This window comes from Salmo trutta, chromosome 31 (assembly GCF_901001165.1).
Source record: "Salmo trutta chromosome 31, fSalTru1.1, whole genome shotgun sequence".
Taxonomy (NCBI): domain Eukaryota; kingdom Metazoa; phylum Chordata; class Actinopteri; order Salmoniformes; family Salmonidae; genus Salmo; species Salmo trutta.
This window is the reverse complement of record NC_042987.1, coordinates 22,157,277-22,183,366: the sequence shown is the minus strand read 5'-3', so window position 1 is coordinate 22,183,366 and position 26,090 is coordinate 22,157,277. Positions and strand designations below refer to the sequence as shown.

Sequence of the window (26,090 nt, the reverse complement as noted above, 5' to 3'; positions counted from 1 at the left end):
TTTTGGAATGATCTAATAATGGCAGTGCTGACCAAGCCCCGCTCCCATCAGTGGATGCATTACAAAGAAAGGATCATTTCTAGGTAGTGTTAAAATTATGTTCATACTGTCTCAGAGATAAATCTACCCCATAACTCATTTGAACAGAAAACCTAACAGTTATTGTTGAGGGGCGAGCTCTGTCCCCAAACTGTCGACAAGAGGGATTTGGGGAAATTGAACAATGAACCGCTGGCATCCCCTTAGTGACAAGACATCCAGTGTGTAATAAATAAACATCCTTCTACACAACAATGGCACCACACTGTAGTGGACAGTGTACAGTGTAGTTAATGGACATACAAGGACACTTTGTTTTCACTTACTGTAAGTTTACATCGTTTTTTTATGAAAGATGGAGGGAGTTCCCAAAGGTATGGATAAAAGATAAACAACATACAACATCTTCAGTAACATAATCAAGAGACATGGTATTAGGAGAGTCGACTAGAGAATTGTAATGAGAGCCTTGCCTGAAATGACACAGCTTGGATGTTGGCATAAAGTCTATCCATGCCAGCATAGACCAATATGCTACACAACAACATACACAAGAAGAACGGTTTCTTGCCTTTAATGGTTTTCATGCAATGGTCCCTTAAGAACGGACATGAAGGAAGAAAGTATACATTGTTTCGTTTTCATGTTCATACCTATGCATCTCTGACATTCTGATAGTGAGTTGTTTATAGTTTACAAACCTATAGCATTCATTCAAAAAATGTAATGTTGCTTACACTAACCTTTAGCTTTCAGAACCTCTCAATTATCTTCATATATTTAATGTTCCATTCATGACCAATTTAAATAAGATGGAGATGGTATACCTCAATTAATATCCATCGAAGTTGGTCAAAATCTTCCAATAACACTACTAGAGAAGTATAACATCCCAAAATGTAGGATAGTCCCTATCATCTACACCACATTGAAACATTTGTACTAGTGTAAAAATATGTGGCTACTTCACCTGCTTAATCCTTGTTTAGAGTACACACACGAAAGCAGAGGTCTTCAGACTCTCAGTTGGGTCAAACTGCCCCCTCCTTCAACTATATTAGGAAATGTTTTTGGCAAGGAATGTTAAAAAGATAGTTCACTCCAAAATCAAAGTTATTCAGATGTGTTGTCAGATCTCAAAAGTGGTCTAATATCAAGAAGAGAATCATGAGATGGTCCCTAACAGATAAAGGCTTCCATCTTAAATGAATGGGAAATATTTGAGTTTGAGGCTTATTGTTGGATCTTGACAGCAGATGGTGTGGGACGTGTACTCATCTTGACATTAGACCACTTTTTAAGTCTGAAAACCTCAGTCAAACTTCGATTTGAGAGTGAACTGCCTCTTGACATGTTCATTTATTGATAATACATGAATATTGCAATATAATGCCAGCAAAACAACTCCAGTCTCTTTGGAATAGGTTTAGACAAGAGAGCGAAAAATACATTCACATAGTAGTTACAGTTGGATTTTTCTGCTGTAAAAGTGTTGGTAATAAATGCTACAGTAAAAATGTACAAATATATTTTATTGTCACATACACCGGATAAGTGCAGTGAAATGTGTTGTTTTACAGGGTCAGCCATAGTAGTATGGTGCCTATGGAGCAAATGAGGGATAAGTGCCTTGCTCAAGGGTACATCGACCGGTTCTTTTGGGTATTTCGAACCAGCGATCTTTCAGTAACTAGCCCAACACTCTAACCGTCCTGCTGATAACCACCAAATATTCAGGGGCAAATCGCTCTGGGGAGAAGTTTCCTCTAGGTACAGTTCTAGGATCAGCTCCCCCTCCTCCAATCCTAACATTAACCATTAGTGGGGGGAAATCCAAAACTGACCCAAAATCAGTGTCTAGGGGCAACTTCACCCTATACCGGGGCAAATGACTGGTGCTACTTCATCAGTTCTTCTGGCTAGTCTCTCCAGGGGTGCAGTTGCGTACGCGGGAACATGTGGCCAAGCGGTTGCCCTCCCAGTAGCCAGCGTCACCTGAGTCGTGACAGCGGCACTTGGTGCAGGAGTCCACCCACAGTGGCTCACCTCCTGGAATCACCTGGCTCCGGGTTGAATCCACATAGCAGTTGGGCCCTGGGGAATCACACTGTTAACTTGCTATATGGTTGTGATATTTTCCAATGCGCTTCTCTTTCTATGAGGATAAACGGTCACCTCTACCATAAAGAGGAGAGGATATTTTTATGATCAGTTGAATTTCAGAAAATAAATATTGATTACCTCCGAAGTACTGTGTTTGAAAAAACGCTATACTCTTAATTACGCAGTCATAGACCACCTAAACTCAAACAATGAATGCATCTTCATTTGGCTATTTTCCAACTCGATAAACTTCCTTTTAAAAGCTAATGAGTGTCTCAGCAGAACAGGAGAGAGAGAGAATCAGTCATCGGTAATGGTGCGTGAAGCGGATTATTTCATGCATATATTGCTAATTCTGTCCCCCACTACCTCTACTTCCATTTGTTTGGATAAATGATCACCTTCATGTATTGTTGCTTGTGGTGCTGACAACAGTAATGTGACAAAACTAATGGCATGCATCACTCTAAGGGGTAAATTATGAAGAGAATAGACAATGTGAGGAGTCAGAACATCCTCTTCCCTGTCTCTAGCCCTCTCTCATCTCCCTTTGGCTCGAATAGAATGGAACTAAATACTTCTCAGGGTTCTCCCCAGGATTTTTTAACAAGGTGGTTCTGCTAAGTATGGCGGGGGGTTCTATGTCATAAATATCCATGAGATGTATACTGGTCAGTTTACTTACCCTCTGGGCACTCTGGGCAGCACTTCCCTTTGGTGTAGATAGGGTTGACGCAGGGCGGGGGGGCACAGTCTGCCACCAGGCAGCGGGCGATGCCGTCACTGTCACAGGTACACTGCTCGCACTCGTTGGGCTGCCAATCACACAGAACAAAACACAGGCTGTCAGAGACAGAGGCTTCATCCCAAATGGCACCCTATTCCCTTTATAGTGCACTACTTTTGACCAGAGCCCAAAGGGGAATGTTGTGACATTTGGGATGCAACCACATACAGTACATAGACCTTCTAGTGTTCTTTAGACAGCCACTGGCAGATATCACTGATAGACATGAGCAGTTGGACAGAAAAAAGTGCTCATTCAAAGAGACAGGGCAATCGATTGATTCTACAACGATAAGATTGACTTATGCAGGTGCTTTCAGTTTAACTGTGACAAATGTAACTGTGACGGCATGTTGGTTTTCCTGAGCTATAAGCATTAGTGTAGATGCTAGCCTATTGCCCATTTCAAGATATATCTGAAAAAGAGAAGTCTGACATATAACCATAATGCCATGTTTAAGATGTGCTTGTATATGTATAGTATATGCTTTATGGTATACAGTTCATTTAAACTGTTGCCAGATGTATTCCCCTGTCATGGTATTGGATGTTTATCAGCATATCTGAGGTTCAGATACAGAGGGTGGGTTAAATGAAGTGGAAGAAGAAAACTCTATGAGGCCCTGGGCTAAATGTCTCTGAGCTCCTCCAGTACTGTGTCAGAGGCCTATATAATAACTTCATCAAAAGGACAATGAGCCACAAGTAAATCTCTCTGCGTGGCTTTCTGTTGCCAGAGTTGTTTCATATTCTAATTCATTGACTTAGGGGGTACTGCTTGGCTTGGTTGGCTTTGGTCTCCGCTACCCATTGAATCAAATGAAACAAATCAGAGGGCTGAGTTTATTCTTCAAGGGTGTGGCTAATGACTCTACTAACTACATGAACAGACAACAAAGCTGTACGTAATCAATAGCACAGCAACATAATCAGAAACAAGAAACACAGATGTAATTAGAAGAACAAAACAAACAGCAAACATAACTGAAAAACTCATTCTATAGAATGGTTGAGGACTACGAAGGAGATTATCAAAATATTTACAATGCGCCTCCAGAAGAACCTCAATATCAAAAGGGGATTTGTATCTATATCTGTTCTCTCAATTTACATATGCACTGTCACATTTGAATAGACTTGCTGTTAAGTGTATCATTCAAAAGCATCATACTGCCTCCATGTGGCAGTATCTTCACCAGTTACAGTCCCTGTGAGGAAAAGCTTCAGCTGCTACTGTAGCGAACGAGGCTATATACACCGGGTACCGGTACCCGCTGTATATAGCCTCGTTGTTGTTATTTTATTGTGTTTATTTTGTACTTTTTTTTTACTTTAGTTTATTAGTATTTTCTTAACTCTATTTCTTGAACTGCATTGTTGGTTAAGGGCTTGTAAGTAAGCATTTCACGGTAAGGACTTCACCTATTGTATTCGGCGCATGTGACAAATAACATTTGATTTGATTTGAAACTTGAAAGAACAAGCTTTCATAGCAATTAGTAGTTCAACAACAAACCACAGGGTTGCGCAATTTAGCCATATTCGAAAATGTATCTGCATACAGTGCCAGAAACAGTCCGACGCCCAGAGATGTTTCCGGAAAGAAAGAAAATGAAATGTGCTGCTTGTCAGTTATTCTGAGTCATAAGACGCGTATGCAGTGATATATTAAGAGACATGTTAACAGTGAATCAAATACGTTACTTTTGAAAAAAATATATCCAAAATTGCTGATGCGTAATTGCGCACAGAGAGACTTTGGAGAGACGATTTCAGGAAGTAGCACAACGCTTATTATAGTAAGAGGAAAAGCAATATTAATCAACTCAATAGACATTTGAGAAGTAATGACATCACATACATATTATGTTTATTCATTCCAGGTAAAGTTTAACTTGATCATATCGTGCCAAGTAGGGGATTATGCTTGCTGTAGCCTACCTGGAAGTTTTGTCCCAGTTCGTACACCACTCCCCGGTACTCGCAGCCTATTTTCTCACATCTTGGACAGCAGTCAGTGGGATAGTGGCTGACATGGATGCAAGCGGCCGGCAAAGAGGTACACTCCGTCCGTGCACAAGACGACCCCTCTGTGGTGCATTCACACTGCGTGCAGTGGTCCGATTCTAGAAAGTACCATTCTCCCACATAGTAGACGCTGCCGTTCGCATCACAGGTGTTCTCATGTCCAGCCACAGAGAAAGACAGACCGAACTGGACACAGAACAGTAGAGACAACACGGAATGCATAACCCCCATCGAATAGTGCTGCTTTGAAACCATTTTCATGACCAAAAAAATATCCAAAACAAGACGAAAGAGATTGTGTTTGTTCCAGTGTCCAGGATAAAAAAAAATACACAATGTGCTTTAGTGCTTATGGTCATTTAGCAGTTTATGCCACATTGTTGAAGAATATAAAATCCTCATAACATTTCCAGATGTGCATCTAGCCTACAATTGAGGCTATATTCTCGATTGCCCAGCCGGTCTCGCACAGATCCGAAGCTGAAACGTGCAAAGAGAGGGAAAGTTATTACGCCTCTACGGGGGTTACGTTTCAATTTACACGTGACTACCCAGTTTAGTGCTGAGACTCTGGTCCGTCCCCCCATAAATTGCCTATGAGCTTTAACCTCCTACTCACTATGGTCAAAATTATGAGAAGGGGGTTTCCCCTACATAAATAACTATGGCTACTGATATTCGTTAGCTAGACACAATATTTAAACTGCCTTTGAAATAAGATTAACTAACAATGCTCTCTTTTTGTTATCGTTCCTTTGTATGAAATAAAATATTAACGTGTGGTTATTATAGAAAATATATCTGGTTTGACTTTGTATTCAACCGGGTTAATGCAATAATAAAAGTACAACAATAAAACTGTAGACTATAATATGAAGCTGAAATAATGTTCCCATGGATTTTCCAGGGGACAGAATTAAACTACTGAACATTTTATTTACACAAGAAAGAGTTTATTCTAAGCAGAGGTAGGGATACTGATCTCGCGATGTGTCTGCCTTGGATACAATAATGTTTACACTGGATACAGGAAGCAACAAGGTAAGTTTAGTCTTTGATTTACTAACTAGCAGGTTAGCTCACATTTCTCTCAAGTTTTAAAATGTAAAATTTAAGCACAAATATAATGTGCATTAAATTATTAAATTAATGTTACTGAGATGCTATCTAACAACTAACTAGATAGCTAACGTTAACAAATGAGACAGGCAACCCACGACGAGCACACTTCTGCTACTGCTGGCAAAACCGGCAAATTATTATTATGAAGCAAATGACTTCTAGACCAGACATATGCCAATGACTAGTTTCAATTGTCCCCTCTGTTAGACCGTTTAAACTCCTAAGTGTCTTCATGGAAGAATCTGAATGTCCACTCCATGTGTGGAATCTTATCGTGGAGCAAGTCCCGGAGCCAGAGCTCCCAGAAATCCGGGGCTTGTTTGGAGATACTTTGATTGACGTGTACACAGAGATTCATACTGAGGTGAGGACCACGCCATTTTAAAGGGACAATCTGCAGTTGCTACATACATTTTTAAACCTATACATGAATGATATAGCTAGCTATATCCATTGATTATTAAATGCCTCATATGACTTTAGCTAGTTCAACTGTCATACCCCACTAGAACCCAGAATATGAACTTGTTTTAATCCAATGTTTGCAAACAAAGTAAATGTAAGCAAAAACTGTATAGCTTTAAAAGATGGCTAAATCTATACTTTTGATATCATGGATGGTCACTCCTTGCATCCATAGCTCTGTCTATGAATTTGAATTTGAGAGTGGTTACATATATCCATCCCTCAGCTTTTTACCGAAACAGTGGTGGGGAGAGCATTGTTATTGTTTCAACTTCTGGTTGTCACTTTAAGGATGCTATTTCATGTTGGAGGAATTACTGACCATGGTCCTGCATGGTTCAAATAGCTGTCTTTAGGTAGCAATCAGCAATAGCTGACACATTACATTTGGCCAAAACAATAAGGGTGGACTGGAAATCACTTGAGCAAGTTCCCTTGACTCAATAAACTCTCCTAACTCAAGATAGAAGTAACTACTAGATAATATTATATCGTTGGCAAATGCTATGCATTAGTACTTTAAATAGATTACATTAAACTGTGAACATGCCACAATTACAGCAAGTAATCACAACAAGGCATGAAAGCGTTAGATAGATTCTACAATGTAGAATGAGATGTTGTGTAAACACAAGGAGCTCTAGTTAAGTGAGGCTATGCATGCAGCTATTCAAGACTAGGTCCTCAGATTGTTCCAAAACAACTCACTCACACTGTGGCTCGAGACTTTCTTCACACCAGGGGTCCCCAATTACATTTAGCTGTGGGGACATTTTTTTCTTGAGCTGATGGTTGGGGGGCCGGAACATAGATATAAATAATTTGTACACTGCAAATTAACAGCAACAATCCCAAACAGATATCGTATTTGACAAAGAAAGCGAAGGTAACCTGCCTAAATGACTACCGCCCCCGTAGCACTCACGTCGGTAGCCATGAAGTGCTTTGAAAGGCTGGTCATGACTCACATCAACACCATCATCCCGGAAACCTTAGACACACTCCAATTTGCATACCTCCCCAACGGATGCACAGATGATGTGGTCTCAATCTCACTCCACACTGCCCTTTCCAGCCTGGACAAAAGGAACACCTATGTGAGAATACTGTAGCTCAGTGTTCAACACCATAGTGCCCACAAAACTCATCACTAAGATAAGGACCCTGGGACTAAACACCTCCCTCTGCAACTGGATCCAGGACTTACTGACGGACCGCCCCAGGGGGTAAGTGTAGGTAACAACACATCGGCCACGCTGATCTTCAACATAGGGGGCCTCAGTGGTGTGTATTTAGTCCCCTCCTGTACTCCCTGTTCACCCACGACTGCGTGGCCAAGCACGATTCCAACAACATCATTAAGTTTGCTGATGACACAACGGTGGTACTGTAGGCCTGATCACCGACAACGATGACGCTACAGAGGGTAGTGCGTACAGCCCAGTACCAACTTTTATTTATTTATTTGCTCAGAAAAATGGGGGGGGGGGGTGTAGAGGCAAATAAAATCACCCACGGGACGTATTTGGCCCATGGGCCACCTACTGCTTTAAACTGTTTATTCTGAAGCCAACTACTCCGTCTGAAGATGTTATCAAGTAGCATACAACAGGTCAACAGGCTATGAGTAATTAGCATAATATTATACCAGGCTGGCTAGGGAATTACAACCACATTAGCAATGTAGGAGTAACTTCAATTGAAGTAGATAATTCAGGGTTCATATTCAAAAAGGAAAAATAAATATGTATGAAACCACCCATTTCCTGTCTGAGTCTCCAGTCTTAACTCTCCCCAGTGATGTCATCCTACAGTTATGTTCTGCTAGGGGCAATGTTTTAAATGTCCATATTAGATCAGTTCAGTAGTGTAAATACAGTCACACTCTACAGGACAAACATGTAATGAAGGAGATCCCAGGAGTAGTTGCATAATAGAAGAAAAATGACACAGGCCCTCAAAATAGCTTAGCACCCCATGGGCCAATTTAGGGGTTAAGAGGGCTAACCCTGCCTTGTTGATAAGATTGTTATGAGCATATACATGACATAATTTCTATGCGCTGACTGGTTCAAAACTCTTTAGTTATCAAATTTGATTTGTCACATGCTTACAAGCCCTTAACCAACACTGTAGTTCAAGAAATAGAGTTAAGAAAATATTTACTATATAAACAAAAGTAAAAAGTAACAATAAAATAACAATAACGAGGCTACAGGTACCGAGTCAATGTGCGGGGGTACAGGTTAGTCGTGGTCATTTGTACATGTAGGTAGGGAAGGAAGAACTTCTAGTAAAAAAAAGCATGTGAGCCCTATTCACTCAACCAGCCTTACATTTCCCTCAGTATTATTTGTTGTTGTTGCTTTCTACCCTGTAGTAAATTAATGCTTTCCCTCAGCGTTAAATCTCTAGATGAGAATCATAATAATACTACCCAGACTGGCCTTCTTTCCATCAAGGTCACCATTGTCTGCAGCAGTTCCTTTTAAGTTTAGCACAGGATATGAGGAGGCCAGGACACGTTTCCTTGGATCTCTGCCAAACCATGTGGGTTTGAGCTATCATATATTCTCCGGACATTAGTAATGCCTGTGCAACTGGATATTGCATAGGATTCAGTCAGTGTTTGGTTTGTGGATGGCTAGCATGAAAAATATATTATTAGATTAGCCTATTTCAAATGTTTACCACGTTCCACATTTAACATCTTCAATCTCCATTGTGAAGTTACAACAACAACAATGAGTCAACAACTCAGGTTAACCACACCGTAATTCTTTCCCCATGGCATCTGATGGGTTTCACTTGGAGATTAATTAAGTAATGAACAGCTTGTTACTGTTGTTAGCATCCTGGGGGCTCACTCCATAAACACCTGCATAGAGAATGGCTTGCTGGGGCTTTATGAGAAGCAGTGTGTGGCTGCCTAGCCAGAGTTCAGCTAGACATTGTGGTAGTGTGTGCGAGCGTGTGTGTGTGTATGTGTGTGTGTGTGTGCGTATGTGAGGGCACAGCCAGATTTAAAGACACAGGGAACGACCGTGTTTAAATGTTCTCCTCTGGACAACAGTGGGCTTTGAAGCTGGCCTTTCCATGGAGCATAGACACTGAATGTCAGGGACCAGGTGCAGAAAACATGTAATAGACTCCAGACTTTAAACTACTTCACCAACACTGTGCCTCTGCCATCAGCCACAATATTTGCTTGACTTTTTCTCTTTCCTCTTTTTTTGTTGTTGTCTGGCTACAGTTTCATAACACTTTCACTTTTTTAGGGAGGGGGGGCTACAGTTTCATAACACTTTCACTTTTTTAGGGAGGGGGGGCTACAGTTTCCTAACACTTTCACTTTTTTAGGGAGGGGGGGCTACAGTTTCATAACACTTTAACTTTTTTTGGTGGGGGGGGCTACAGTTTCATAACACTTTCACTTTTTTCCCCCTTCTGGCTGGCTACAGTTTCATAGCACTTTCACTTTTGTTTTTGTCTGGCTACAGTTTCATAACACTTTCACTTTTTTTCCTGTCTGGCTACAGTTTCATAACACTTCCACTTTTTTTCCTGGCTGGCTACAGTTTCATAACACTTTCACTTTTTTTCCTGTCTGGCTACAGTTTCATAACACTTCCACTTTTTTTCCTGGCTGGCTACAGTTTCATAACACTTTCACTTTTTTTCCTGTCTGGCTACAGTTTCATAACACTTCCACTTTTTTTCCTGGCTGGCTACAGTTTCATAACACTTTCACTTTTTTTCCTGTCTGGCTACAGTTTCATAACACTTCCACTTTTTTTCCTGTCTGGCTACAATTTCATAATACTTTCACTTTTTTTTCTTCAGCAGTAGCCCCTTTAATAGTTTTTTCCTTGAAGGTAATGTTTTTAAAGAGTAATGTGCAAACTTGTTGGGGGAAACCAGCCAACTGAAAAACACATGCAGTAGTTCTATGCCCAACAGTGGCCAGGGCACATTATTAAATAGAACACTTATATTATAAGATGCCGATGGGCCAGGGTCTTAATTGAATATCATGTACATTTCACTTTCTGAAACCTCATCATTCATAATGACTCATCACTCATTATAAGCCTAAAGTTACACAGTGTTGTCTCCTGATGTCCTATCCCATGTATCCCCATGTTTCCTACTTCCAGGTGACTTTGTGGCAGCAGATTTGGCAGACGGTGCACCATAAACTGGGTAACAGGCTGAAGACACCTCACTCCCCCCTGGCTGACCCCCCTGCCATCAAGGAGCTGCTGAAAGCTGAGATCCAACTGCTGCTGGGGACCGTGAGAGAGAGAGCAGCCTTGGAGGGCAGGTGAGGAGAAGACTCTTGTGTGATTACTCAACTCCATGCCTGTGTCCCAAATGGAACACTTTTCCCTATAGAGTCCATTACTTATAACCTGGGCCCATAGCACTCTGGTCAAAAGTAGTGCCCTATGTAGGGAATAGGGAGCCATTTTGGGACACAAGCCAATACTATGCAATTACAATGCAGTTACTTAAGAACTATGTAACACCAACATGTTAATACAAAGTAGCCTATTGGTGACAACTTGTTTGAATATCAGCAACAATAAAAAGCTTTGGAAGAAACTACCATAACCCTGTTGGCTTTCCTTTCCTTCCCCTTCCTCTTCTAGTTTGCTATTCAGATTGGAATTGATAAGGCATTTATCAAATTGTCAAACACCAACACTTCTTCTTATGCCATGATTGCCTAACGGTTGAATTTTGAGAGAAAAAAATATATGTTTACATTTTCATTCATCAGACAGAGGACCAACATTGTTGGGATGTCTGTAGATCTCGTTTCCCAGACCAGGCTTCTTCTCCCTGTCTCTCCCTCCCTGCCTGTTTTATTTTGTTCCAGGTGATAAATGTTCTGACCCCAGTAAAACCATTGAGACTTTTATTTCCACTGGGAAAGGGTTGGGCCTAGGGGTCAGGACCCTTGTTTCACACTTTCTACCTTTAGTTTTCTTCAACAATGACATCTTTAAATGCTTACTGTGTTTTCATTCAGTTACAAATGGTTTGGTAATAATTAGATCAAAGAAGATAGTAAGGTTCCAAAATGTCTGTAAATGTTATGGTCCTAATGGTAAAAGCACAAGGCAGAATTTGAGGTTTCATAATTTTTAAAATATTGTTTTATATTGTGTAGCCTAAAGCAACAAATCACCTAGAACCCCCCCAAATGGGGGCCCTATTTTTATACTGCCCACCCAACATTAAGTCTGCATCCGGATGAGCCCGTTTGTCCAACAAAAGGCAGTAATTTACAGGTACCTATTTGAAGGGGAGGCGTGTCCGTCCCTCAGCAACTGGTTGGAGGCTCTGAAGAATGTAGCTCCACTTCAACTCTGCCCCTATAATTGGAGTTTTTGTTGCCATTCAGGAAAAACACAAATCACTGAAGATTGTATCCAATAAATGTGATGCACCAGTTAGAAATGTATTGGCAGTGGCTATCTCACAAAAACTGTCATTCATAGCTTTATTGTTACTTTAAATCAGATCAGATTTAGCTAAGACTATGGGACTATTAAAGGGTATACTAGGAATAGTCTAGGAATGTGTATCATTCAGGAATTATTTCATCTTAAACCCACTTCAAACAAACTCTGTCGGCACGTCCAGACGTCCTGTGGACAAATCAACGAGGTAATGCTAAGACTTTGGGTATCAGTACCATGTTATCCCTGATACTACGTTCTGCTTTGAACCCCTGCCAAGTGCCAACCACCCTGCTGCCTGCTTGTTGGTCCTGTTGGTCTCTGCCTCTGCCCTGTGTTTGTGTTTGCGGCCCAAATGGCACCCTATTCCCTATATAGTGCACTACTTTTGACCAGGGCCCATAGGGCTCAGTAGTGCACTATGTAGGGAATAGGGTACCCTTTGGAATATAGTCTGTGTGTATATCCTCCATGATCCCCCTCTCTTTGATTAGCAAATTAAGGGCCTCACTGTAAATCAGCTGATCTGCTTTCAGGACAAAGCTGCAGGATCATTTCCCTTTAATATCGCTCCAGGTTGGGAGCTTTCTCTTTATCCTTGACCAATCGATCTTACCCAAAGCAGGAAACTGTTGAGTTGACTAAATACCCTACAGCTGAGGGGTTTGATGAACAAGGGTGTCTGACTTTAGCAGCTAAGATTAATCTTGTTTGAAAGTGAACTGATTTAATGGAGGTGGTTGGCAACTTTTCAGATCACCTGTCCCGTTGTGTGGTCCTCCCTCCATGCCATTGTCTTAGTTATTTGTGGTCGGCGTCCTCATTGCAGCTGCACCTGTCCCATTATGGAGAGAAATAGGGGGTACGCTGAATGCCCATTGAGTAAAAGTACTCTGAATAAATAGGCTTTCTGAAAACGGGCCCAAGGAGGTCCTAAATCTCTGAACGGAACTAGCATAACAATTGGAGCGGGAGGAGCTGGGAAGTGGGAAACGTTAAAAGTGGCTGTGGTGTAACTTATTTTACGTCTGTAGTTTATCAATCTTCCAGGACAGGAGGAGGATTTGAATGGTCTGGGGTGGTTGTTGATGTTGTGGCGGGCGTCTATGCCATCTTTGTTAGCTGAGATCAGGGCTCCTCCTCTCTCTGGGAGTAAGCTACTTAGTGATATGTACTACACTGCCTCACAATGTAGCCTCTGTTCCTGTCATTACAGCTAGACCCGGTAGCTCCACTAGCAGCCTGCCACTGAAATGGGATTCTTACCTCTACTCACCCTCCACACGGTCTTGTTCACCAGAAGTTGTGCACTGCGGTGTAAGACTCAGGCATAGGACTCAAGAGCTGCAAGCTTCAATACAGTCAGTATTTTGTATTCCATCGATAATCAAGTTTGCTGATATATGGGTCAGAGTTAGCTATCCACAACAGGCCATAGCTTAGATGTTGGCTTTGACCAAAAAGAGAGGATGCATTCTGTAAGCTTTTCCGGTCCTTAATTTCATGGGGGAGTAGCCTATCTTCCTATTTTCCACTTGGACTGAGCAGTATTTCTCCGTAATTACGCAACCCTTTGTGATTTTAAAAAGGGTTGGGCATCCTTGGCCAGCATCTGCAACAGCCCTTTTCCTGGAGATCAAAAGAGTTTCGGCAGGTGCAGCTAAATGGGAGTGTCCACTCTGCACCAGCCTCCTGATTTAAATCCCTCAGCCTAGTAACATAACAGCCCTACTTTGACACTGCTGGGGTGTTTTCCTCACCCCCCTCACCCCTCATTCAACAGGCCTTGTTCCATAGCTGGTGACTCTTGGAGGCTGCAGGACTGCTGCTGTTGTACCATTCTCATTTATTCTCTCTGTCTCTCTCTCTCTCTCTCTCATTCCATCTCTCTCCCCTTCTCTCTCTCTCTCTCTCTCTCTCTACCCATCTCTATCTCTATCTCTCCCTTTCTCTCCCCATCTCTCCCTCTCTCTCCCCATCTCTCTCTCTCTCCCCATCTCTCTCTTTGCCCCACTGCTTTAATATTTTCAGCATGGTAGTCTTAACATTAGGACAAGGGGATTTCAGAAAGCAGGACAGGCCTGCTGGCCGCCTGGCCCGTCAGGGTTGACAGACATACAACACTCACTTTGTGTTGCACCAACGGGTCAAAACTGGGCGGCCAGATTATTGGCTCACTATTTCTCTCCTTCCTTTGTCATCTTATTCCCTCCTCTCTGACTCCTTCACAATACCTTGGGGGTTATTTGTGTGTATCTATTGATTTTCAGGGATGGAGATGCCGACCTATTCCGGTACAGTCCTAGTGTGGTGAATTACGCCTTGGGTGTCCATAACAACCGTTGTGACACTGTGAATAGTAGGCCTCCCTCTAGTGGAATACAATACAGCCAGAGCCAACATGCAGAAAGGTTAGTCTGACTGTTAAGAGGTACATTCACATACATACATTCACATACTGTAATACAACTGCTACAACACAAGAGGGAAAATGACAGTTGCAAACACACATTGTCATTGTGTATTTCCAGTCATGTGGATGCAGCTTAGACATGCATTTCTGGTCCGACAGGTCTTGTTCCCAGAGCTCAGTCAGCTCTACTACCAGCCAAGATGACATTGATGGAGTGAGACACAAGCTGAATGTCACCCACATAGATGATGTTGTGGCCCACCTCAAGTAAGTCACTGAGCAACATTTCCAAAATGTCAATTACAGACTAATGTTTAAGTAATGCACCCTATAAAATGCAACCAGTTGAAATTCTGCAGAATATGTGACTGCAAGACCTTAGTCTGCATCCATGAAGAGTCCCAGACAGGAAAGACCATGAGCCATGGGGTAAATGTGAGCCACAGTCAGCGAAGTGCTGTAATGAAATGAATACAGCTGTGGGACTGTGGGAATGGGACCCCTTTTCCTCCTCACACATTCCTCTGTGCAGAGTCAGATTTCTCTTCAGACTTCTGCCACTCTGGCCCTCTCTAAATCTGCCTGTTTGGACAGACCAGACATGTCCTCATCATTGTACAAACATGGCATTACAGTAAAGAGAAAGGGGGTAGCTTTACGATACGAGGATACCACCCTGCTTTGTCTCTTTCTACCTTCCTCTTTTCTCCTTCTCTCCATTATAGTGTATTCCTGTCTTGTCATCTACAGTGCATAGATCCCTGCTCTCTCTCTCCTGCTCATAGTTCCTCTCCCTTGTTCTCCTGCCTTGCTCTCCTCCCTGGTTCCCTTTCCCCCCTGGCCTTGTGGCAGAAAGAGCCAGGCATCTGGAGCTCCCTACCCAACCAGGCCTGGAGGGGATTGCAAACACTGGGCCTGCCTTGGTGGGGAGCTGGGGGAGAGGAGGAGGGGATGGAGGGCGGAGGGTGGAGGCCAGCCAGCCCTCTCCTCTCTCCATCCCTGCACAGAACAAAAGCACCCATTGTAAGAAAATGAATACCAGACCTCAGCATGCAGAAGATTCCTTTGCTTCTAAAAAAAGAAAGAAGGGAATTAAGTCTACAATAGTTGCATAACCGAAAAAGAGAAATAGGCCACGGCTCCCTCAATACCATAAGAAAAGTTGTATAATAGATATGGATGTAGTACATGCTGTTGTGCATTTGGCTGCCTGTTTAGGATTCAAGGCGGTATTCGATGAAAACCGGCTGCCAAGTTCCTGGAAAACTGCACCTTGATATCATGCTATGTATACATTTGAATTGGTTTGTGTTTAACACTATGCAATTTTCTTTTGTTTAATAGTTTTACTAAAATGTGTTATAATCTATTATAATTTGTTAAAGGTCAAGAACTGCAAGGGTTTTAGAGTTTAACCTTAAAATTGTGTTCTCTCCTCACTACCAGATCAGTTCTGACTCAAGAATGTGAGGCGCTCAAAAGCCAAGTGCAGTTTCTGCAGGTAAGAATTTGTTTTGATTCCAATCAAAATACCAGAGAGGTTGCTATTTTGGAAATTCACACTATTGTTCCAGTTTAAATGTTGTCTGTGCTCTCAGAAAATATACTGCACTTGCAGTACCCTATGTGCTTGGACTGAGATACAGAATACACTGAAGACTTGTAAGTTAAAAGGTCAGTTCTTCTCTGTCAGCTTTTTCTTTGGGATGTCCTTGAATAAGCCTTCAACAGCTTACACCTCGGGTCTGAGCTATAGCCAAGGCCATGAAAAATAGAATATAATATGTGAAAGACCCCACAGAGAGAACAAGCCTTTCGCTCCTCCAAAAGCCAAGAGCTGGCTGCCACCGACACCTACAGCCGCCTGGTTAACACAGCGAGAACCAATGTGACCTGTTGTTGACCTAGGACAGTCATCACCAAGCCCACTCAGATGGACCTGATTACCTTCAGCCTTCAACCGCTGTTGGCAATCTGCATATTATTCCTTGTATACGCCCAGCCTGCAAAGCCTCAATCTAAGGTTACTGCTGAGGCCAGAGGCACTAAGTCTTTCCAGGGATCTGGCCAAACACACTGCTGCACAAGACTGATCCTCTTTCAATCAGTCCAAGTTCCTACTGTACTGAGTAGTCTAGTCTCTATACTCTGGGGCTGGGCTGGCTGCCCCTCTGTCCTGCTCCTCTGGCACTGAAGGAGGGAGAACGGAACACCAGATGTAGGTGTTCCCTGCCCAACAGATGGGGGAGCCATCTTTTTATGTGCCGTGTCAAACATCTCCAACCCAGTATCACACGCAGGACACGTCTCCTGAGATGTAGGGACTAGGATGGGATTGCACAGTGTCTGTTAGGGATGTTTCTGCTACCAGCATTTTTGTAGTATGTAAAGTGCAATTCAAAGGCATAATGAACAGAAGTAAAATTCTTAGCCAGTGTAAAGGAGATTTTCAGGTGAATAAAAAGGATAGCGGTCGTAGATAATATCAATCAAAAATCCATCTGGTTTATTACAACAATTCAGCAAAGAAAATGTCTAAAGGCCTCCTCTGAGAAGGCCCTTCTATATTAATCACATAGCACTGAATGTTCTGTAAACACCATCCCAAGAGACTTGTAGCAAGTCACAACCTCAGCTGCTATAGAATCACACAGTGTCACAGACACATTATCAGTGTGACCTCAGCTCAGTCTGGCATCAAACTTTAACCATCACATTCAACACTGGCAGACGTTTGATACTCTCAGTTAAACAGGTCAAAGGTAGGAACATCAGTACTTAGTTACAACAGATAATTATAGACTGAAATACAGGAAAATATCAAGGCAAAAGTAAACATGTCATCCCCCACGAATGATGCAGCACCCACCCTTGGGCCAATCAGTGTCATTTTGTAAATGATGCATCTCTATGGCAAGACACATATGTGAGGATTGGCGCTGGAGACGAGAAGCAGGCACAGGGAGTTTAAAAAACATTTAATAAACAACAGACATGAAACAGAACAGGAACAGCGTCTGGACAGGGGAAAAATAATAGCATCAATGCTGACACAGGGAACAAACTGAGGAGCAGACTGAAATAGAGGGGGTAATCAACAAAGTAATGGAGTCCAGGTGAGTCCAATATTGCGCAGCTGCGCGTAATGATGGTGACAGGTGTGTGTAATGAAGGGCAGCCTGGCGCCCTCGAGCGCCAGAGAGGGAGAGCGGGAGCATGCGTGACAACATGATTCATCCAAGTTTTGTCAAAATCGGGCCAGTGGTGTCTGAGATATCACGTGTGACTAACGTATTGATTACTATAGCGCCCCCGATATAAATGTTCTTGCATATGTTGAGTCTTGACAGTGTTTGCAACATGTGGGTCCTTATGGGTCCCTGACGCAAATGTGTTCCTTGTGACGAGAGGGACCTACAGTATGCACTGAATTTCATGACTTTAGGTGAAATGGGGTGAGAGGTGTGACCTTTCAAAGTTTGCCATTTGGCCAAACAGTGTAATTTTGTAAATGCCGGATCTCTATGGCAAGCTTAGTCAAAATACATTTTGGCTGAGATATAACAGTGTGACTAATGTATGACCGTACTAACGGGCGGAGAGAGATCCACATTTCCCTCTCAGATTTCCTTGTGGAGGACAATTAATCAAATAATTTCCCATTACAGCCAGAAACATAGTCTGGTCAGCCAGAACCAAGCCAGGGTACTGTATGATCTCATTCCCATTTAGCATGCAGCAATCAATCATCCATTTTTACAAACAGGTATAATGTCCGATTTCCTCGAATGGGGGTTGTTGGAATTAATTGATAGACTTGGCCATGGACCAGGAAAGGAATCTGCAGTTTTAGCACTCAGGCAGTCCAGGATAATGACTAAATTACCACAATATCTCATTATTGTCAAGCTTTGGAAGTTTGTATACTAGTAGGTTTGGTCCCAAATAGAGCCCATATAACACTGCTTTAAGTAGGAGAAAGAATAGACTGAGAAGGAGGTGTGGAGAGTTATCATTTTACCACTGCACCACAGTGAAATAATAGGCTGTTTTATTTTCAGAGTAAAAGGGCAGCCGTTTCTGCGAAGCAGAGTTTGGGTTTTGAGTCAACACTCCATTGAGAAGCAGTGGGCTGTGTAGCTCCCAGTCCCTATCCCAAATATCACCCTATTCCCCCAATAGGCCCTGGTCAAAAGTAGTGCACTACATAGGGAATAGAGTGCCATTAGGGATGCAGAACCAGTCTGGTATTCCATCTCCCTTGGTAGCAGCCTGCGCCAGGATAGTCTAACCACCCTTCCATCAGTCAGACCTCACATCTAAAATTAATACCCTCCTCTGTAACTAGATCACTCTCCACTTCTGTTTGTTTGCATTTCAAAAAACCAAGACGATCAGCTGGCGGCGCTAGGCACTCGGCACCCCTCCGCTAGCTACACAGTGGGGAGTCGAGACGAGGCATAGCTCCATGGTATGCCAGTGGCAGACAGTGAGACTTTACGTAAATACCTCAAAGCAAATAGCAGGGCTTGTGGGTGGGTGGGTGGGACTCCTGGCTAATGATCATCCATTACCAGTGGTATTGTAAAACCAGGACATATATGACCTGACCCGGCTGCCAGCAGAGTAAAGAGCCTGTTGGTTGGAGCTGTGGTTTATGTCCTGAGTCTGGATATAGATGTAAAAAGAGAGTCCAAATCCTTATGGAACGAACATTGCTGCTGCTGAATCGTTTCGTCGCTCACGTCTTAACACCCCCTCCCATCTCCCACCATCTTCCTTATTTCTCATTTGTCAGCTGTGTCCTTGGGGTACATGACTCCAACTCACCAGTAGCTGGCTCCGGTAGTTGACCTGTTCTGTGGTGTTTTGTCTTGTCTGTGATTCGCTTCTTGCAGGAGATTGTAGAACATGAACACCAGACACAGCATGATGTCACTGAGGCTCCAGAGCCCACTGTAACAGGTGGGTGATACAGTTACAGTACAGTCATACAGTATTAGGGTAGGAAAATTATGATACCTTTACCAACATTCCCAGATTTTCCCGAAATCCTGGTTGGAACATTCCTGGAATCAAGATGTAAAAAGCAAGAAAATTCAGGAATCCTCCAACTGGGATTTCTGAAAAACCTGGACATTTTGGGAAAGCATTTTGCAACCTAACTGTCATGCCCTGACCTGAGAGAGAGGGTTTGTTTCTCTATGTGGTTAGGTCAGGGTGTGGGGTGGGCATTCTATGGTGTCTATTTCTTTGTTTTGAGCCGAGGATGGTTCCTAATCAGACGCAGCTGTCTATCGTTGTCTCTGATTAGGAATCATACTTAGGAAACAGCGAGGGAGGTCCAGTGACGAGATTGACAGGCAAGGCAACAACGGAGGCCCGAGAGGCAGTGCCCAATTTTTTTTGGGGGGGGCACACGGGTAGATTGGCTAAGGCGGTTTTAAGACCTGAGCCAACTCCCCGTGCTTACCGTGGGGAGCGAGTGACTGAACAAGCACCGTGGTATGCGGTGATGCGCACTGTGTCGCCCATGCGCACTCACAGCCCGGTGCGCTCGGTACAAGCTCCTCACCGTTGCCGTGCTAGAGTTGGCCGTCAGCCAGGAAGAAGTGCGCCGGCTCAACGTATCTGGTCTCCAGTGCGTCTCTACGGCCCAGGTTATCCTGCGCCTGCTCTACGCACGGTACCCCCCCGTTCACTAGCGCAACACAGTTCGTCCTGTACCAGCGCCCCGCCCTTGCTGGGCTACAGTGACCATCCAGCCAGGACGGGGTGTGCCAGCCCTGAGCTCCAGACCTCCGGTGCGCCTCCACGGCCCAGTATACCCTGTGCCTGCTCTGCGCACCCAGTCTCCTGTGCGTCTCCCCAGTCCGGTGAGACCGGTTCTAGCTCCACGTAGGAAGCCTCCAGTGATGATCAATGGTCCGAAGCCTCCAGTGATAATCCATGGCACGAAGCCTCCAGTGATGATCCATGGCCCGGAGCCTGTAGGGATGATCCATGGCACAAAGCCTCCAGTGATGATCCATGGCGCGGAACCTGTAGTGATGATCCATGGCACGGAGCCTGCAGCGACAGTCCCCGGTCCGGAACCTACAGAGACGCTCTCCAGTCCGGAGCCTCCAGCGACACTCTCCAGTCCGGAGCCTCCAGCGACGCTCTCCAGTCCGGAGCCTCCAGCGACGCTTCTCAGTCCGGAGCCTCCAGCGACGCTCCCCAGTCTGGAGCCTTCAGCGACGGTCCGCAGTCCGGAGTCTTCAGCGGCGGTCCGCAGCCCAGAGTCGTCAGCGGCGGCCTGCAGCCCAGAGTCTTCAGCGGCGGTCGGCAGTTCAGAGCCTCCGGCGATGATCCACGATCTGGTTCCTCCGGCGACAGAGAAGCGGGGGGATCAGCGGGCAGTGTGGGGGCTACACCCCGAACCAGAGCCGCCGCCAAGTATAGATGCCCACCCAGACCCTCCCCTATAGGTTCAGGTTTGCGGCTGGGAGTCCGCACCTTTGGGGGGGGGGGGGGTACTGTCATGCCCTGACCTGAGAGAGAGGGTTTGTTTCCCTATGTGGTTAGGTCAGGGTGGGGGGGGGGCATTCTATGAACTGTTTTGAGCTGAGTATGGTTCCTAATCAGAGGCAGCTGTCTATCGTTGTCTCTGATTAGGAATCATACTTAGCCTTTCCCCACCTGTAGTTGTGGGATCTTATTTTTGTACTGCTTGTTAAGCCTGCAAGACGTTACGGTCGTTGTCATTGTTTATGCTTTTGTTTGTAATGTTCTGATTTATAATTAAAATACAAAGATGAACACTCACCACGCTGCGCATTGGTCCACTCCTTTTGACGATTGTGGCACTAACAGTAATATACTTTCCTGGTTCACATAACTGATCTGTATTGAGTCAGGTGAACATCAGAGCCCAGAGTTAATATAGGTGACTGTACTCCGATCCATAATGGTTTCATGAGTTCTAGTGTCTTCAGTAACCTGTGAACTACACTGCCCTGACAATGACTATCACTCCCTTTGGAGGTATAAATTGGTAGCCTGACGACTCACACTAAATTCTTCCGATGCTCTGTTGTTCGCTACATACTTTAGTGTGAGACTGCCATCATTGAAGCCGTTTGATGTGGCGAGGAGCACGAAGGGTGTTGTACAAAATAAAGTCATTAAGGATTGGATCATCTCTAACCAATCACAGTATCAAAGCCAATGATCAATTTTCAAACCACCACTTTACCCACGTGTGTTCTGGTTCTGGCCCAACCCATCAGTTTCTGGACTAAACAGACGGCCCTGATTGGGTTGGCATTCGGTGAAGGGTCAGGAGTTACTCAGATCCAGACTCATTGCAGAGAAGCAATGAGTCTGTGTAGCCAGGCAAATAAATTGGTAACATGTGTCCTAAGTCTTTTGATGTTAGTATTTTATTAGGAACCCCATTAGCTACTGCTAAAGCAGCAGTTACTCTTCATGGGGTCCACACAAAACACAAAACGTTACATAATACAGAACATTAATAGACAAATAACAAGGACATAACGACATACATTTATGCAATGAACACTTCCTAAAAAAACACTTACCAAAAAAACTTCCTAAAAAACACTTCCGATAAAAAAAACTCCTAAAAAACACAGTTGGTTGCCTTTCTTTCTTCTTGTATTGACCTGACATAAATGACTGACATGTTCTCCATATCTGGAACAAAATCAGATCAATTGATCCTCACTACCATCTAGTGGTTTATTGTTGCAAATATACTTTTTACTTCTCCTTTTTTCCAGTGTTGTCAAGTTCTCATCTGCTACAAATATTGAAAAACATTGCACACAAATAATTGGGTGAAAAAGGTAATGGTTAATAGATGTCACTTTAGAGTGGTAATTGAACTACATCACTCCGTCAACAGGTGTAACCTCTCAATGTTCTGTTATTTTGGGCTTTGGATCCTGGTGCTTATTTCAAACAGGCCTACCAGGCTGTCAGTCTTCTCACCATTTCCAATCTGTCTGACTGCCGCAGAATAGTATTGTAGAAATGTGAGTGATTTTCTCCTGGTGTGGGTTGATTTGCAGAGCTGAAGGACGAGAGGAGAGCCATCCAGATGGATCTGAAGAAGCAGAGCCTCAGCCTCACTTATTGTCCCTCCTCCTCCCCTGTGGAAACAAGCCTGCAGAGCAGATCCGGGTTGGCCTCTATAGTCTGCTCTATACTCTCCTTTCTAACAGATCCAAAAAACCTGTTTTACCACTTCTGTGGATTTACAGGCTTTCAGGGGATTTCTGTTGTCAAGCCCAAGGTCACTTTGATTATTTGTCTGATAAGGGTAACATGCATACTTCCCAGACAAGGGCCTAAATTCATTCAGATCAAGCACTAACCAGCGATAGCCGACACCCGCAAAGCTGATGTTTTGGTGGTGTCGGAGGAAGGAAACTGCGTTGGGAGTCGTCAAATTGGTGAGCAGCTCCTCTTGCAGTCATTGTCTTGAAGCCACACCCATCCCATTCGCGTTAAAAGTTTAGAATGAGGAAGTGCAGGCTATTTTCAGTTGAAGTCGGAAGTTTACATACACCTTAGCCAAATACATTTAAACTCAGTTTTTCACAATTCCTGACATTTAATCCTAGTTCCCTATTTTAGGTCAGTTAGGATCACCACTTTATTTTAAGAATGTGAAATGTCAGAATAATAGTAGAGAGAATTATTTATTTCAGCTTTTATTTCTTTCATCACATTCCTAGTGGGCCAGAGGTTTACATACAACACTCAATTACTATTTGGTAGCATTGCCTTTAAATTGTTTAACTTGGATCAAACGTTTCGGGTAGACTTCCACAAGCATCCCACAATAAGTTGGGTGAATTTTGGCCCATTCCTCCTGACAGAGCTAGTGTAACTGAGTCAGATTTGTAGGCCTCCTTGCTCGCACACGCTTTTTCAGTTCTGCCCACAAATTTTTAATAGGATTGAGGTCAGGGCTTTGTGATGGCCACTCAAATACCTTGACTTTGTTGTCCTTAAGCCATTTTGCCACAACTTTGGAAGTATGCTTGGGGTCATTGTCCATTTGGAAGACCCATTTGCGACCAAGCTTTAACTTCCTGACTGATATCTTGAGATGTTGCTTCAATATATTCACATAATTTTCCATCCTCATGATGCCATTTATTTTCTGAAGTGCACCAGTCCCTCCTGTGCTTCACGGTTGGGACGCTGTTTTTCGGCTTGCAAGCCTCCCCCTTTTTCCTCCAAACATAACGATGGTCATTATGGCCAAACAGTTCTATTTTTGTTTCATCAGACCAGAGGACATTTCTCCAAAAAGTATGATCTTTGACCCCCTGTGCAGTTGCAAACCGTAGTCTGGCTTTTTTATGGCGGTTTTGGAGCAGTGGCTTCTTCCTTGCTGAGCGGTCTTTCAGGTTATGTCGATATAGGACTTGTTTTACTGTGTATAAAGATACTTTTGTACCTGTTTCCTCAAGCATCTTCACAAGGTCCTTTGCTGTTGTTCTAGGATTGATTTGCACTTTTCGCACCAAAGTACGTTCATCTCTAGGAGACAGAACGCATCTCTTTCCGGAGCGGTATGACGGCTGCGTGGTCCCATGGTGTTTATACTTGCGTACTATTGTTTGTACAGACGAACATGGTACCTTCAGGCATTTGAAAATTGCTCCCAAGGATGAATCAGACTTGTGGAGGTCTACAATGTTTTTTCTGAGGTGTTGGCTGATTTCTTTTGATTTTCCCATGATGTCAAGCAAAGAGGCACTGAGTTTGAAGGTAGGCTTTGAAATACATCCTCAGGTACACCTCCAATTCACTGAAATTATGTCAATTAGCCTATCAGAAGCTTTTAAAGCCATGACATAATTTTCGCGAAATTTCCAAGCTGTTTAAAGGCACAGTCAACTTAGTGTATGTAAACTTCTGACCCACTGGAATTGTGATACAGTGAATTATAAGTGGAATAATCTGTCTGTAAACAATTATTGGAAAAATTACTTGTTTCACGCACAAAGTATATGTCCTTACCGACTTGCCAAAACTATAGTTTGTTAACAAGAAATTTGTGGAGTGGTTGAGAAAACAGTTTTCATTACTCCAACCTAAGTGTATGTAAACTTCCGACTTCAACTGTATATAAAGATAATGACGCTGAAATTGAAAATCATTCAACAAAATAATGAGGATTTCTATCACCCTAATCGAGGTGTAGATTACGTCTCACATTCCAATGTTTGAATTTGTTAACAAGGCTGCATGGGATTTCTAATAATGCGACTCTGTGCAGCCAATGGCAATGTCCGCTTTAGGGATGATGCCGGGAGCCACTTGTGGATTTGAGCGCTCTAACACAGTGCCACCTCCGACACCATCAAAACAACCGCTATGCGGGTGTCGGCTAGCGCGGATCTGATAGAATCTAGCCCAAGGTCATCACTTACAGTATCTGGTGAAAGTATTTAGCTAATTGCAACCTAGTTGATCTTTGCTGTCATGAATGGTGTTAATGGCAATGTTGTTATTCCCAGATCGATAGGATGGACAGGTTTGTCTGCGGATGAGACACAGAGACACTTGACCCCTGTGGTGGCCCCCAGACTGCATCCTCCACATACCAGGCCCAGTCCACCACTAGTAGTACATCTAGTAAGGAGGACTCCTCCGTTAGACAGGATGAGAGGCCAGCCATGCAGTTCACCCAACACCAGAGTATCCAGCCCTCTCCAACCCTCTAAACATAAACATCCAAGGACTCACAGCCAGAGCTCTGAGGCTTCCCACCCCTGCAACAGAGAACCCACCACCACCGCTCAAGACAGGGACAGCTACCTACCGCCCCTCGTCCCCTCAGCTAGTACAGTAACCACCCATGGATCCTACCTCAACCCTGCCTCAGAACAGAGAATAAAGGGCAGAACTTGCAGGCCTAGTGGTCAGCCTGTGACTGTGAGAGCTCAAAGACATGATGACTCATGGTCAGACTCAGTGAACAGCTGGCCCTTGTTGTTTCCTGGTGGACACAGTCCTCTAGGCTCCTCCACACACGCTCCGGGGAGCAAAGGGAGCTGTGAGCAGATGAGCCCCGTAAGCATGTTCCACCCTGCTCCCCCCGCAGTGCAGAGGCCAGCCAGCAGAGGGCCGAGTGAGGCCAGGCACCTGTGTCTGCCGCAGCAGGGGGACAGCCTGGTTAGCTCCTCCTAAACTGAACTCTTTACTACAGAATAAGAGTATAGTGAGTCTCTGTCATGCATGTTCTACCTGCAGTCTGGTCCTAAAAGGAGACAAGTCTCTCATCAGAGCTCAATAATACTCATACTTGTAAAAGGGATATCGTAATCTCTTTAATATAAAGTAATACAGTAACCCTAGTCTTCCACAATGAGCCAAGAGACACAGGGATGTTATATTGTCCTTTTCTAGAGACTGATAGAAGACCTGAAAGTGAACACATGACACAATATGGTTGGATGCTTTCGAAATGACTAAAATTTAATCTACCTAATTTAACCATTTATTGAATGTATTTTGAAGTAAATAAATGCGACTGTATTTGGATAAATAAATGTTCATATTGCTGTAATACATGGTTTGTTAATAATCTACTTTCTCCCATCTAACAAAAGCCATAGTCTGTTCAGAAAGACAAAACACAA

At 43.6% G+C, this 26,090-nt stretch overlaps 2 protein-coding genes across 2 annotated transcripts; one reads left to right on the top strand and one right to left on the bottom strand.

Moving 5' to 3' along the window:
* Positions 1 to 354: 354 nt before the first annotated feature.
* LOC115169763 (von Willebrand factor C domain-containing protein 2-like) lies at positions 355 to 5,467 on the bottom strand. The gene is made up of 3 exons (XM_029725688.1): positions 4,870 to 5,467; positions 2,828 to 2,957; positions 355 to 2,133 (listed from the first exon to the last, which is right to left on the bottom strand). The coding sequence occupies exons 1-3, from the start codon at positions 5,215 to 5,217 to the stop codon at positions 1,946 to 1,948; spliced, it is 666 nt and encodes a 221-aa protein (XP_029581548.1). The 5' UTR covers positions 5,218 to 5,467; the 3' UTR covers positions 355 to 1,945.
* Positions 5,468 to 13,238: 7,771 nt separating this feature from the next.
* LOC115169762 (uncharacterized) lies at positions 13,239 to 26,017 on the top strand. The gene is made up of 7 exons (XM_029725687.1): positions 13,239 to 13,372; positions 14,282 to 14,422; positions 14,584 to 14,691; positions 15,871 to 15,925; positions 19,323 to 19,389; positions 22,500 to 22,611; positions 24,966 to 26,017. Exons 6-7 carry the CDS (start codon positions 22,529 to 22,531, stop codon positions 25,636 to 25,638), a joined length of 756 nt encoding a protein of 251 aa, XP_029581547.1. The 5' UTR covers positions 13,239 to 13,372; positions 14,282 to 14,422; positions 14,584 to 14,691; positions 15,871 to 15,925; positions 19,323 to 19,389; positions 22,500 to 22,528; the 3' UTR covers positions 25,639 to 26,017.
* The last annotated feature ends 73 nt before the right edge of the window (positions 26,018 to 26,090 follow it).